Source organism: Mercenaria mercenaria, chromosome 10 (assembly GCF_021730395.1).
Source record: "Mercenaria mercenaria strain notata chromosome 10, MADL_Memer_1, whole genome shotgun sequence".
Taxonomy (NCBI): Eukaryota; Metazoa; Mollusca; class Bivalvia; order Venerida; family Veneridae; genus Mercenaria; species Mercenaria mercenaria.
In genome coordinates this window covers 56,197,904-56,210,879 of record NC_069370.1, presented here as the reverse complement: position 1 = coordinate 56,210,879, position 12,976 = coordinate 56,197,904, and the positions used below count along the sequence as shown (strand labels likewise).

At 34.9% G+C, this 12,976-nt stretch overlaps 1 protein-coding gene across 5 annotated transcripts in view; it reads right to left on the bottom strand.

The window, feature by feature from the left end:
- Window positions 1-12,976, bottom strand: part of LOC123561493 (uncharacterized) — a 66,759-nt gene that overhangs the window by 18,429 nt on the left and 35,354 nt on the right. For 4 of the 5 annotated variants that reach the window (XM_045353903.2, XM_045353900.2, XM_053553137.1 and 1 more), the window contains exons 2-10: window positions 10,226-10,305; window positions 9,507-9,792; window positions 8,428-8,474; window positions 6,284-6,481; window positions 5,842-6,033; window positions 4,216-4,395; window positions 1,896-2,057; window positions 1,369-1,539; window positions 809-894 (exon numbers count right to left, since the gene is read on the bottom strand). In XM_045353903.2, coding sequence (XP_045209838.2) covers window positions 809-894; window positions 1,369-1,539; window positions 1,896-2,057; window positions 4,216-4,395; window positions 5,842-6,033; window positions 6,284-6,481; window positions 8,428-8,474; window positions 9,507-9,792; window positions 10,226-10,280 — 1,377 coding nt within the window. In that variant the 5' untranslated portion in view covers window positions 10,281-10,305. Of the gene's footprint in view, window positions 1-808; window positions 895-1,368; window positions 1,540-1,895; window positions 2,058-4,215; window positions 4,396-5,841; window positions 6,034-6,283; window positions 6,482-8,427; window positions 8,475-9,506; window positions 9,793-10,225; window positions 10,306-11,852; window positions 12,273-12,976 lie in introns of those variants that run through there. The other variant, XM_045353902.2, reaches the window with a different exon arrangement.

The window sequence follows — 12,976 nt, the reverse complement described above, 5'->3', positions numbered from 1 at the left end:
AAATTAAATTTAGATTTTTCACTGCACAAGTCCCGGGTCAGATGATGCTACAAACAACAAAACTTTGAAGTTTCATTGAAATAATATATGGATTTAATACCTTTATTTTAGTTTAAAGTTTGAGATTTTACACAGGGAGTCTATGATAAAGTCCGAGTAAAATGTAATCAATACCCAAGTGAAATTAGTATCATTCCACAATGTTTTGGACATGTTAAAATTATGAATGATACAGTTCAAGTCCGTGTTTATAGCTATTCTCCCTTAATTGTTATCTGTTAAAGTGCAAGGAATGCCTGACAGAAAGTTAATTTTACATGAAATCCGCCCGCAGGCCTTTCATAACGCTGAAAAATAGCACGTGATATATTCGTACTTTTCTCAGGCGTAAAAAAATGTTTGTTTCCGGTATCCCGACCTACCTTAAATTTTTGGCCCGACCCTAAATGTTTTTATGGCCTTTGGAGAATATTTTTTTCAACTTTTTACCAAACATTTTTAATAATGGTCAGTGATGTTAGAAATCAACTTACTGATGCTCTAAAGGCATATCCCCTCTTATTTTTATTCATTTTTTGACATAAAATAATTTCAGAAAGGTCTCACTAAAAAAAATCCTAAAAAACGAAAGAATTTCAACCTACCTACCCTAATTTTTTTGCATTGTTACCGGAAACAATGAATTTTTAGGCCTTATTGTATGTGCCATTGTTCCGATTTAATGCGTGTATCATACGATTATACATTTTGATACTTTTATAAATAAAAAACGTTTTCTGATCTTCAAAATGTAAATTATGTTTCATACCGCTCCAACTATAACTTTTTGAAACGTGGTATCGTCAGTTGTGGCAGGTAAAGTTATAGAAATATCAACTCCGCCAGTGCCATTTTCTGAAATATAAATAAGAATTGATAAAAGATATAAATCACGAGCATTTGTTATATTACACATACTCGTTTGTTTCAGTTTTTTAAATGAAGATCATTTGAGCTGCACCATGGGAAAACCAACATAGTAGCATTGCGACCAGCATGGATCCAGACCAGCCGGAGCATCCACGCAGTCTGGTCAGGATCCATGTTGTTCGCTAACGGATTCTCTAACTGCAATAGGCTTTGAAAACGAACAGCATGGATCCTGACCAGACTGCACGGATGCACAGGCTGGTCTGGATCCATTCTGGTTGCAAACACACTACGTTGGTTTTCTCATGGCGCTGCTCATTTATGAAGACTAGACGAGTAGGAGCATTATCCTGTATACAGTTATAATATGCATAACTTTACACTACATAAATCACTTTTTCACAAAATCCTATTTTCAAAATCCATTTTACAACAAATTATAATGTACATTATACGCACCTTCTGATTCCCTGCAGTAAGGTTCATATGCCCATCCTACATCTCTAACGCATATTGGATCGTCCCCTTCTAATATTAAACCATTGCTACAGGTCACATTTGCATAACAGTTTTCTGTGGTACAAGTAAATAAAAAGGTTGCGTTTGCCACTGTTGGCGGATCACCACAATCTGAAAGTGTCCAACAAATATAAAAATATAAAATATTAAAAGCAAGATATTTTATTGCTGCTCTAGACTTACAGAAAGCTGTATAGAATAATCAAATATGTACTAATTATAATTATAATTATATAGACAGATGAATCACATACCAAATGTGAATGCAATACGCTCAGAAGTACGGACTTGAGAAAAATACAATATATAGACTTCTGACAGGATCTAAAATCTTGTTTCAGTCATATTTTCCGAGAACTTTTAAACGTCAAAACTAGCCATGTTATAGCTGTGTGTGACATCACTTCTGTTAAAGTAGTATTTTAGATAATGCTTAATAGAAATTGAATCTTTGAATAAAAACTTACTGTATGTACAGTTTGGCAACTGATCCCACTGTCCATTGGCCTGGCACGTTGCTTGCGCGTTACCTGTTAAAGTATAGTTTTCATGACATTGGAAAGTCACCGATTCCCCAAACGTTGTACTTCCAGTAAAGTTACCTCCATCCACTCCTGGATTTCCACAGTCTGTCAATATCATATACATGATGAGCAACATGATCAGCAACCATGTAAGTAAATATAACAGAGCAAGATAAAGTGCACTTCAATTTCTGGCTCTTGTCAGATCTTCGGATAATAAATGGTACTGCCAAAACTGAATGATAGACCAGTCCATTTTAGAAATTTAGCAGAGTCAAGGTTAATGATTTCAATAAAGTCATATCATGCTCTTTCAGAACAATGTAATTGTTTTATTTCAAATGAAGACAAGAAAATTTAGTAATTTTTGGCCAAAGACCTCAAAAGTGAGCAGGCCGCATGTCTGAAGTGTACGACTTTGAACTGAAATTGTCTAGAAAATATTTTCTGGTCATCCGACTTTATCCTGCTCTTCATTGTTATATCAAATCCACTAAAGGTCTAAATTATGTCTCTAAAAGTAGTGAGAGAATTGATCTACTAGTATCGCATTTTTTTAAAAAAAAAAAAGAAAAATATTAGTTTACATTTACTTTTACATTAACTGAAGGTGAATGATGCAAGTCAAATTAGCACGTTACTTTAAGGGCTACAGGAGTGTAATGGTAAAATTTCTAGCCTGCTTAAAGTTTTCGCCATGTTTCTTGACGATTCATGAAATTATTTCAACATCGGAGCAGTTATATATAGGATGGCATTTAAAATATTTCCATTTTTAACCAGTGCTTTAGCAACTGGCTATAGCTCTAAATCAACTACCAGGTTTCAACCTCTTCCTTCTGTTTCTATGTGACTGCATCACACAAATATTCTGTAAAATATAGTCCCGTATTTTTTTTTTGATATAATCTTTGTATTGTGTGAGTGTGAGAGGACTAAATGATGTTTTAAAAAACAAAAACAAGCAGCAACGGATTCTAGAATAATTATGAACTTTATATTCACATTCGAAACATTCGGAATCACTCTGCTCTAAGGTTACATTTTAAGGTTAGGGTTAGGATTTAGGGTTTTAGGGTTAGGGTAAAAACTGTCCCTACCATGGGGCAAACTTAGTTTTACATAGAGCTGTATAGGGAAAACCTTTAAAAATCTTCTTGTCTTAAACCACAATGCACAGAGCTTGAAATGTTGATTCTTCAGGTGTATCGGTTGAAACACCACTCAATAATCACTGGCCATCGATCAGTCCTTTCTGGTACATGCGATGTTGCCGGGATAATTTTACATTCTTGGTGAATGATTGCCAAAGAAAAAATTCTGTGAAATGATTTGAAAGTCATACCAACGGTTTAGGAAGAAATTTTTTCAGACAAGCTTTATATTCTACTAAGCTCAAGCATTTATATTTCTTGACAAAAATTGAATAATCTTCTAAACACATTTGTGCAATATAATTTTCAACTGCGGTCAGGAGATTCTGATAAGATTTCAACAGTTCCCACTATATACAAACAGGAAAAAGTGACCATGTCCCCTAGTTAACATATTTTATGATTCGGGCTAATCTGAATATTCTTGGCCGGTAGACGGTAACAAAGAAGCATTTGTGATATACGATTTTAAAATTTGACCAGGGGCTTTCTATTTTCTGAGAGTTTTCTGTTTTTAGGTGTCGCGGCCATGTTTTCGGCAACTATTGCTATTTTGAAAAATCTTGGTAAAAGGTCAAAGCATTTGTGTTAAGTTATATTCAACTCGGGCAACGGGTTTCTGACAACAAAGAGCTATAAAAATAAATTTTTAAATAAAATGTATTTTATAGTTCTTTGCTGACAAGAAGATTTTTAAAATTTCTGAGGTATATAGGGAGTGTGACCATGTCCCAAGGCGGCAATGTTTTAGTACAGTCTGAATAAGTATAGTCAACCTAAGAATATATGTGAAATTATTCTGCAAACGGGCCAGCAGTTTCTGATACCGTATATTTTCGCTTATCAGACGCACTCGCCTATAAGACGTCGGACATGCAATCTGGGGTTTCTTTTTCCTTTACTTTCCTTGTAGTAAACTCTTATAAGATGTTACCCACTCTCTGAACTGGAAATATGACTCCTAATAATGCGTCTTATAAGCGAAAATATTCGATAAGAACGTACATCTAAACATACGCTGAAAAACTGCAACTTGCTAGTCATAAATACGGTTCATTTTACCTGAAACGGGTTTGTTTGTTAAAAATATAAATTGTGAATGTACGTGCCTACTGGGTTGCATGTTGGACTGTTTCCACTCCATGTACTATTTTCTTGACACCTCAAAACATCCTGACTAATTAGTTCGTAACCAGAATTACAACTGAATCTAACTTGACAGTTTTCAAAGTTTGCCGGACACGTGAAGTCAGCTCTCCCATTTGCAGGTGCATCTAGCTGACCACAAGCTATTAAAATGAAAAATAATAAAAACAACAACAACAACCGTATTTCTTACAATGCATCTTTTAAAACGTGTATAATACTGTGTATGACTTTGTACAACGATAATGTTTAATTTAGAATGCTTCTATATCTATTCTTTTAAATCAACGTATTCCTTCAAATCGAACTTATCCGACCAGAATCTTAACCTTTAGCCTGCCGGTGGCGATTGCCGGTTTTGCCTTTGCGACCAGTGCAGACCAAGATCAGTAGGCTGATCGTGATCAGCACTGTTAGCTATTCAGTTAATATTTTTTTGTGAACACCCCTTTAAATAATAAATGGTACTGTCCAAACTGAATGATGGTCAATTGATGACATTTTTAGAAATTGAGCAGGGTAAATGTTAAACCGACCAGTATCAAACTGAATCGTACATATTACGATATCTACTGTAGACATTTACAATGGGCGCAATTCTGTGAAATATCTGCATGTCGTGATATACAGTCTGATTAAAGACATATCCTAAAATTTTGATGACATGATCTTTAATATACATTACAATGACAAAAAATTTCATATGTATAGACTTTGTCCATTTTCAGGACATTATTATATATCACATATCCACCTTTCACAAAAATATTAATCTGATGGTAGGATCTAGTATACCTTCAACTTCAACTAAGACTTGGCGAAAATATAATAGTTAACAAAAATCATAAAATCATTTATTAAACATGCACAATGCACAATGATACTTGTAATACCGGTATGTTATTTGCTATATTTTGATTTCAGTCAGTGTGTAAAATCAGGGATATCAGTAACTCCAGGTAAAAAATAAATGTTTTCATAAAAAAGCAATTCGGAGAAAATATACTTGTGCTACTATAAAAGTATTTTGATCTGCGATAAGAGGGGCATCCGCGCAGTCTGGTCAGGATCCATGCTTTTTGCTTTCAAAGCGTATTTCAAAAAAAGAGAAACCGTGCATATGCACTATGTTGGTTTTCTCATGTCTACTGTCTTATAATCTATTATATATTGTAAAAAACGCTCAAAGGCGCTTTACATATGGCAAACGCAGCCACACAAGGCGCGAACTTGATTTATCCTCTACTGGTATAGACAGAAAGCTATCTGACCAGAGGGACAGGGTGAGATAAACCCACCAGAACAGATAGAGAGAACTTTTTAGATAAGACTAGCTCTTTGCGAATAGACAGTCTGGTTCTTAAACGTGCCCGGTGTGTAGCACCGATACACGCGAAGCCGTCTTTCCTAGAAAGAACCAGTACATGCCTCTAAGTTAGGTGGGAGACACTCAAGAGCATCTCAGAAATTTCCAGTTCCTGGACCGGTATTCAAACCCCGGACCTCTGGATTGACTGTCAAGCGTGTTACCACTAGACCAACGGCCCACCTATAAATGACTGCCACAGATATGTATGAATTTAACCTACCGATAATTCTACAAGTTGGCTGGTCTGCATTCCAATCGTACTGACCATTTGTTTCTGTACAAGTTAGAATTCTTTGTCCAAGGATTGTATAGCCAGAGTTACATGAAAATGTAGCCGTACAACCATTACCATTATGCGTCTCACAACTATCCTCTCTGTTTCCATTCTCTATTGCAGTTAGCTGCGGACACCCTGATGTAAATTCGAAAGGTATGTATTTTTTTCTTATGCCTAAGTCATTTACAGACAATCAGAATAAACACTAGTCTTGCTTTAACGTAGACATGTTTTCGAACATTTACTGTACAAAATATTAACTCATTTATCTGCGTGGATCTCGTAAACTTTATCACCCATTCAATAGACTTTCTTTGGCAAATATGCAAGACAACACTATTGTTGAAATTATGTTAATAAAAGCTTGAAAATGACTTTTACTTACTGTTACTGACACAATTTGGTTGGTTTCCGTTCCACTGGGACTGGCCATTTGCTTCTCGGCAGGTTAATTGACTTTGTCCGTTGAGAGTGTAGCCATCGTTGCATGTAAATGTGGCCGTACAACCATTACTGTTATAGTCCCCACAACTCTCGTCGTCGTTTCTGTTTCCATTCGCCGGAGAACTTAGCTCTGGGCAATCTATAATTGAGCCGCACCATGAGAAAACTAACATAGTGCGTTTGCGACCAGCATGGATCCAGAGCAGTGTCATGCAGTGACATAAATGTTAAACAACGGTTAAATTATTTGTTTGAAAATGTTTAAAAATATTTGTATATGTAAAAACTCGAATTTTGTGAATAATCATAAAAGAACAAGAATGCTGTCATAAGAAATATTTTTTTTTTACTAGATTGATAAAATCTTGCAGTGTCAAAGTAATTGCTTTTAAATGTCTGTAAACAGACTAATTGCATTTTATTACATAATTTTTATATCTGTTTAGTAAGATAATAATCTTTTGAAACGCAAAGACAGAAGTCCGTGGTCACGTGAAATCACGAGAAATCTAACTAGGTATCGCAATATGCGAGATTTGTTGCTATGGGCCATGGAGGTTTCCTGCAATAGCATTGGTTAATTTATTGTTGTCATGAACATCATAAAAAGTTAATGATACAGTAGATCAGAAGAATTTTACCTACGAAATAAGAAGGACATATACTTCTGTGTTTCATGTCGAGATATCCGACTAGATAATTACAGAGTTTTAATAAATTTAATTGTGTTTATAGAAATTATTGTTATTATGTGGACATCCATATATTGTTGTTGAAAAATGAATAAAAGAAGAAACAGAATCTGGATTTTGCTAATTCCCTCAATTAAGTGGACTCAAGCGAAAAATAATAAATAACCGAAAAACTGAATTTGAGCTAAAATATTCCCCAAAGAAACTTCACGTAACACGCGCAGCGTTACAGCAGTCTGCGCATCTTCGCAGTCTGGCCAGGATCCATGCTGTTCGCTTTCAAAGCCTATTGCAATTAAAGAAACCATTAGCGAACAGCATGGATCCTGAGCAGACTGCGTGGATGTGCAGGCTGGTCTGGATTCATGCTGGTCACAAACGCACTATGTTGGTTTTCTCACATTACGGATTCAAAATATTTGTTCTTATGTAAATAATTTTGTTGAGAACGCGATAGGGTTCGTTGCCTTTCTGTATTTGAGCCGCATCATGAGAAAACGAACATAGTGCGTTTGCGACCAGCATGGATCCAGACTAGTCTGCGCATCCGCGCAGTCTGGTCAGGATCCATGTTGTTCGCTAACAGTTTCTCTAGTTGCAATAGACTTTGTAAGCGAACAGTATGGATCCTGACCAGACTGTGCAGATGCGCAGACTGGTCTGGATCCATGCTTGTCGCAAACGCACTATGTTGGTTTTCTCATGCATGGCGCGGCTCATTTTAGTACTAATCTGCTGCTATTGTCAGATTCAAGGTGTTCTCTTTAACAGGAAAGTAAATTTTGCTAACAATAAGATTATGTTCTGTTAATACAAATTTTAATGTATGCGTGTTCCATTGCTAAGTATCACGACATATAATGCATAATTAAAACAGACAAAATGCACAATTGCTGGTTAGTTAATTTAGCTTTCTACAATAGCGATAACATATAACACATATGTCTCATAACACATGTAGACTCCCTCGAGCCCGAGCACCAAACAGTCCCGCCGCAAAAGTTACGTAACGTGATTATATTTGGCGTTATCCTACCTGTTGCATGCCAGATTTCTACCTGTTGCATGCCAGATATTGTCCAGATAGGATGACTTATTTGCGAGTTTGAGCTATTTACATTTTGCATATATAATCGGGACCATGTTACATGTGAACTGAATGTCTATTGAATATGCAAAATAGCAAAAAAAGGTTTTGGCCTCAGTATGTAGGTAATACTTTCTCTAAATAGTAAACGAGAAATACCAGATTACACAAGTGTACTTAGAATAACATTGCAGTTTTCAACATGATCACGAAGCTTTCTGCTTGTCTTCAGTTTGTTGAGTGACTAAAAGCTTTTTTTTTTGTCGAGGCAAAAGTAATTTTTGATGAAAATGCAAATCAAAATACCTGCGCCTTGGCCACTGAATTCTGTGTTGTCATCATCCGCTTGTCGCCTATTCATGATAAAAAGTTCAGTAAGATAAAGTATTTCAACTCGATGTTGCATGGGTCTGATGTATATATACCAGACTTTAGAGACAATTGCAAGAAATCAGTTTTACCTTCGGCCAATTTTCCAAATTTAGCTTGGAAACAAATCAACACTGCATGATAAATATTTCATTGTATAATATCATAACCCTGTTTAAAATGCTAAAGTTTTAAAAACAGAACGCTCTTGATATAGATCTATGATCTAAAAAGTAAAATAATAAAACACCTCTAAAAAGTAAAATAATAAAATACCGCTCTTTTAAAAAAGTTTGGCTCCATGTTATGGTTTTTTTCACTCTGAATGTAACTTGAGAGACAGTAAGTCCCAGATGGAATCGGACAATCGTCCAAAAATTAGAACAGTGTATTATTCTGGTCCGTCTCTACGTGTGTTACGGCAGGATGTCTTTAAAGACCAAAGCATCCCAGTCCCTAGGAGTCTTTTTACCCTGCATTCTGTGCGAGCAGTTGTACATGCACGCGCAAGCTGAGAACCAGCTGTGACAATATATAAACCCAAAATGTTTCTTCTTTGCTTTGACTGACAGCATATTATACTTCACAAATCATTCAGTCTCAGTAATGTTAAATATTGCCCAGAAATATTATATATAAATTTTGGTTTGCATGATAAAGCAATACATAAGGTAATGTTGTTCTAGTTCTTTGCCACCAAATTAATAGCGTTACTCTAGAGCGTTATTAAGAAACCCTACCGGATACCCATGATGGGGTGTTAGTATTTTTTGTTCTAGATAAAAAGACGTTCCAATTCCAGAAGCTTCTCTGGTTTGTCTGGCGGGCTAGGTGTAAAGCGTACATGTATTGGTGATGCAGTGACCCATATTCTGTTGTTAGGAATTTTACTCAAAGGAGCGTGGGTTCGAACTCTCAACCAAAGTTTTCGTAGTCCGACTGTGCTACTAGTGGACCACTGCGTTCAAAGGGGAGTATTGGGACTAAATTAAAGAAGTAAGAAATGTTTCAATTACCTGTATATAACGTGATGGAACGATGACTCAGGCATCACATGCATGGCAGGGGTTGGAAAAATGTCATTTTGCTCAGCGTCTGCAGGATATCCTTCCCTTGGATAGAAAGAATCAGTGTATGACAATTCAAATGCAACCGGTGTTGGTATGACTTCATATCGCAGCGGTACATCCTCTGGTTCGGACGGTTCCACTTTTTCGTATGGATCATAGATTTCCCATCCTAATACGCTTGGTGCTGGATTGATATCAAGATCAGGCGTTGCCCCAACTAATATCTTATAACCTGAGCGAAGAAGAACATGACATGTAACTACAAATATAAATAACTTGTTTGGAATTCCTTCTTTCCATAGCTTAAAAATGTTGATATTCAACTGAAATCAAAATAACATAAAAAAATCTTGATATTATGAAAAAAAAAGTTTTATAATAATACGTTCAGTTTTATATAATCTGGACATTCCATTCATTTAATAAAGCAATACATGCCTATGGTATTACAAAAGTATGCCTACGCAGCTAGACAAAATTATCCGGAAAATCAAATCGATTAAAACATATATTTGCTCGATTCGAAAATTTTAAAAGATAAATATAACTAAGTTAGACTAAATTCTAATTAAAAACCTGTATACCAGTTTCTTTTGAGACTTATTTGTCCAACATACCAGAACATAAAATAATTACTTGTAAGCGTGTTTAAAAATCTTACTTACCTGGTTCGAAAAACAGTAGGATTAAAAGAGCCAGACTGCATACTGATTGCTTCATAGTGTTTTTCAAACACGTCCTGAAACTATAAAAAAGAAATATTTCAATATGCACAAGATGTGGCTCTTTATGGAGGAAATAAAGAAATTTCATCTTGCCTTAAAACAATAAGCATAATGTTCTTGATCTTTCAATACTGGATATTACATACTCTTAAAGTTATGGTATGACCAAGTTCATATTTAAAATGCAGTTACATTTGTACCACACAGTATCTATTCAGCACGAAGTAAACATATATGTTTGTTAAAATTGTTGAGTACAGCAAAAAACTTCATTGATACATATTTTAACACAGATTGAATTGGTCTGCCAAGAGAAAAATAGCAGCTTTTCAAGACAAACAACTATTTCTTCATGGCATTTAGTAGCTAATAATTTAAACAAAGTTAAATACTTTTAATGAGATATTTTTTTGCTTCTGATTTAAATTAATATTTACCGGTAAGATAATTTAATGATTAATATCTACCGGTAAGATAATTTAATGATTAATATCTACCGGTAAGGTAATTTAATGATTAATATCTACCGATAAGATAATTTAATGAAAGTTCCTCTCAGCGTATCTTTAAGAACTATAGAGACATTATGAAAATATTGGCAATGAAAGTTTGTTTTTCATTGTATTCTACGATTTAAAAAATCAGCTGAAAAAAATACCGAGAATTGTTATCTTGTAAAATTGATGTGTTATTTAAGCTATAGCTTTTATTCAGGAGAAACAGTAAATTTACGTGAACCCTTTACCGGGTAGGCCTACAGTCGTGTACGTAAATAAAATTATAAATATGACTCGTTTCTGGAGTCTGTACAGGATATATCAATGTTCATGGGTGCAGTTTGTGAATGATATTGGCGAATATTTCACATTTCACATAATTTTTTTATGTCGCCGCGCATTCAAATTATTTCAACAGCTCGTGAATGAGGATCATTTTATAATTATTCTTCTTACTATTTAATATTGCTGGAGTACAGTACATGGTTGTAACCGTTTCATACTATTTTAATGAACATTTGAAATGAACATTATAAAGATAATTATTAATATTAAACTGCAGAATACTTTACAATGTCCGAATGACAACCAATACAGCTGCGGTACATATTGTCCGGTACGTATTGTCTGGTCCGGTACGTATTGTCCGGTACGTAATGTCTGGTTTTGTTTTGTTTTGTTGGGTTTAACGTCGCGCCGACACATTTTAGGTCATAAGGCGACTTTCCAGCTTTGATGGTGGAGGAAGACCCCAGGTGCCCCTCCGTGCATTATTTCACCGACCTTCCGTAAGCCAGCTGGATGGCTTCCTCACATGTGAAATTCAACGCTCCGAGTTCCACATCGATGAGGGGCAAGTAGTTTGAAGTCAGTGATTTTAACCACTCGGCCACGGAGGCCCCCTGTCCGGTACGTATCGCAATTAAAGTCAGTTTCCGCTTACTGAAAAGGCAGACCAAGAAAACAAGATAACAAAACTGACAAACATTTGAATCAATTCAACTTTTACTAAAAATGTTTCAGGAAAGAATCACTGTTTAGAAACAAAGATATGTCATAAGACAACTCACGATAATGCACAAAAATCCCGAGTTCCAACACACACCTAAGCACAAGTCTTTTTTTTAATGTTGACAACGCTTGCTATGCTTTTTGACCGAATCTGACGGATTGTTTAAATATTCTAAAGTCATATGAACTTTGTCTTTTTTCGACAGACACCATTAGATTCTTTAAAACTTGTATAGAATAATGATTTTTTTAAAAATAGTTTTATGTACCTTTCAAAACAAAATTAAGTTTTTTTTCATAATTTCATAAAATAAAGTTCTATCTCTTTAAAATTTCAAAGTGTTTAAAACTAAACATATAATAAACTTATAAAGAATCCGATTTTCATCTCTGCCTTTTTGTACTTATGTTCTCATCAAAGTTATCATGCATTCTAAACAGCTATTTAATTTTACCTCAAACTCGACAGTTTATATTTTTTATTTTAAAGATATCCTCTGATAAATTTTAACGACAATTTTAAGCATATAAAGTTGGGCGTTGTTGTAAAACTTCATTTTCGCATGACTAAATCAAAATAGAAAATATTGACTATCTTACAATGCATCAAAATAATTGAAACCGAAATAATTTTCAAACAAAAAGGCCAAGCCTTTTCAAAATTAGTGCTTTGATAAAAAACGTTGATGTCGTTAATCTAATTTTGTATTTAAATGTTAACCCAAAGCATTTCGGCAATAAATCTTTTCTGACTATTAAATACTTTAGAAACACGATGACTTTTACCAATGTTTATAGGAAATTGGTGAATCCAACTGAAGTTACGTTAAGGCGCATGTCGTTTTAGAATCATTTCGATATCTTACAAAATAATCAAAATACAAAGAAACTTTCAGTCGCTCAATAAGAATAAAAGAAAAAAAAGACTCGTGTTTTTATCAGATAAAAACTTGATTTTTCACACCACGTTATATTTATAATGCGTTATTTCACGACCTTTTTGACGTTACACAAAATAGCTCGAAGATCTGACGTTACGTCCCGGTGTTTGTTCTGCTAATGAACAGGAAGGGAACGTGCTGCTTCCGTTTGTTTGTTTAGACGCTATCTGATGGCCAGAAGGGCCACTCCTTTAGCGGAGGACATAGAGATACAGAACATGCTCCCATTCCAGAAGCTACAC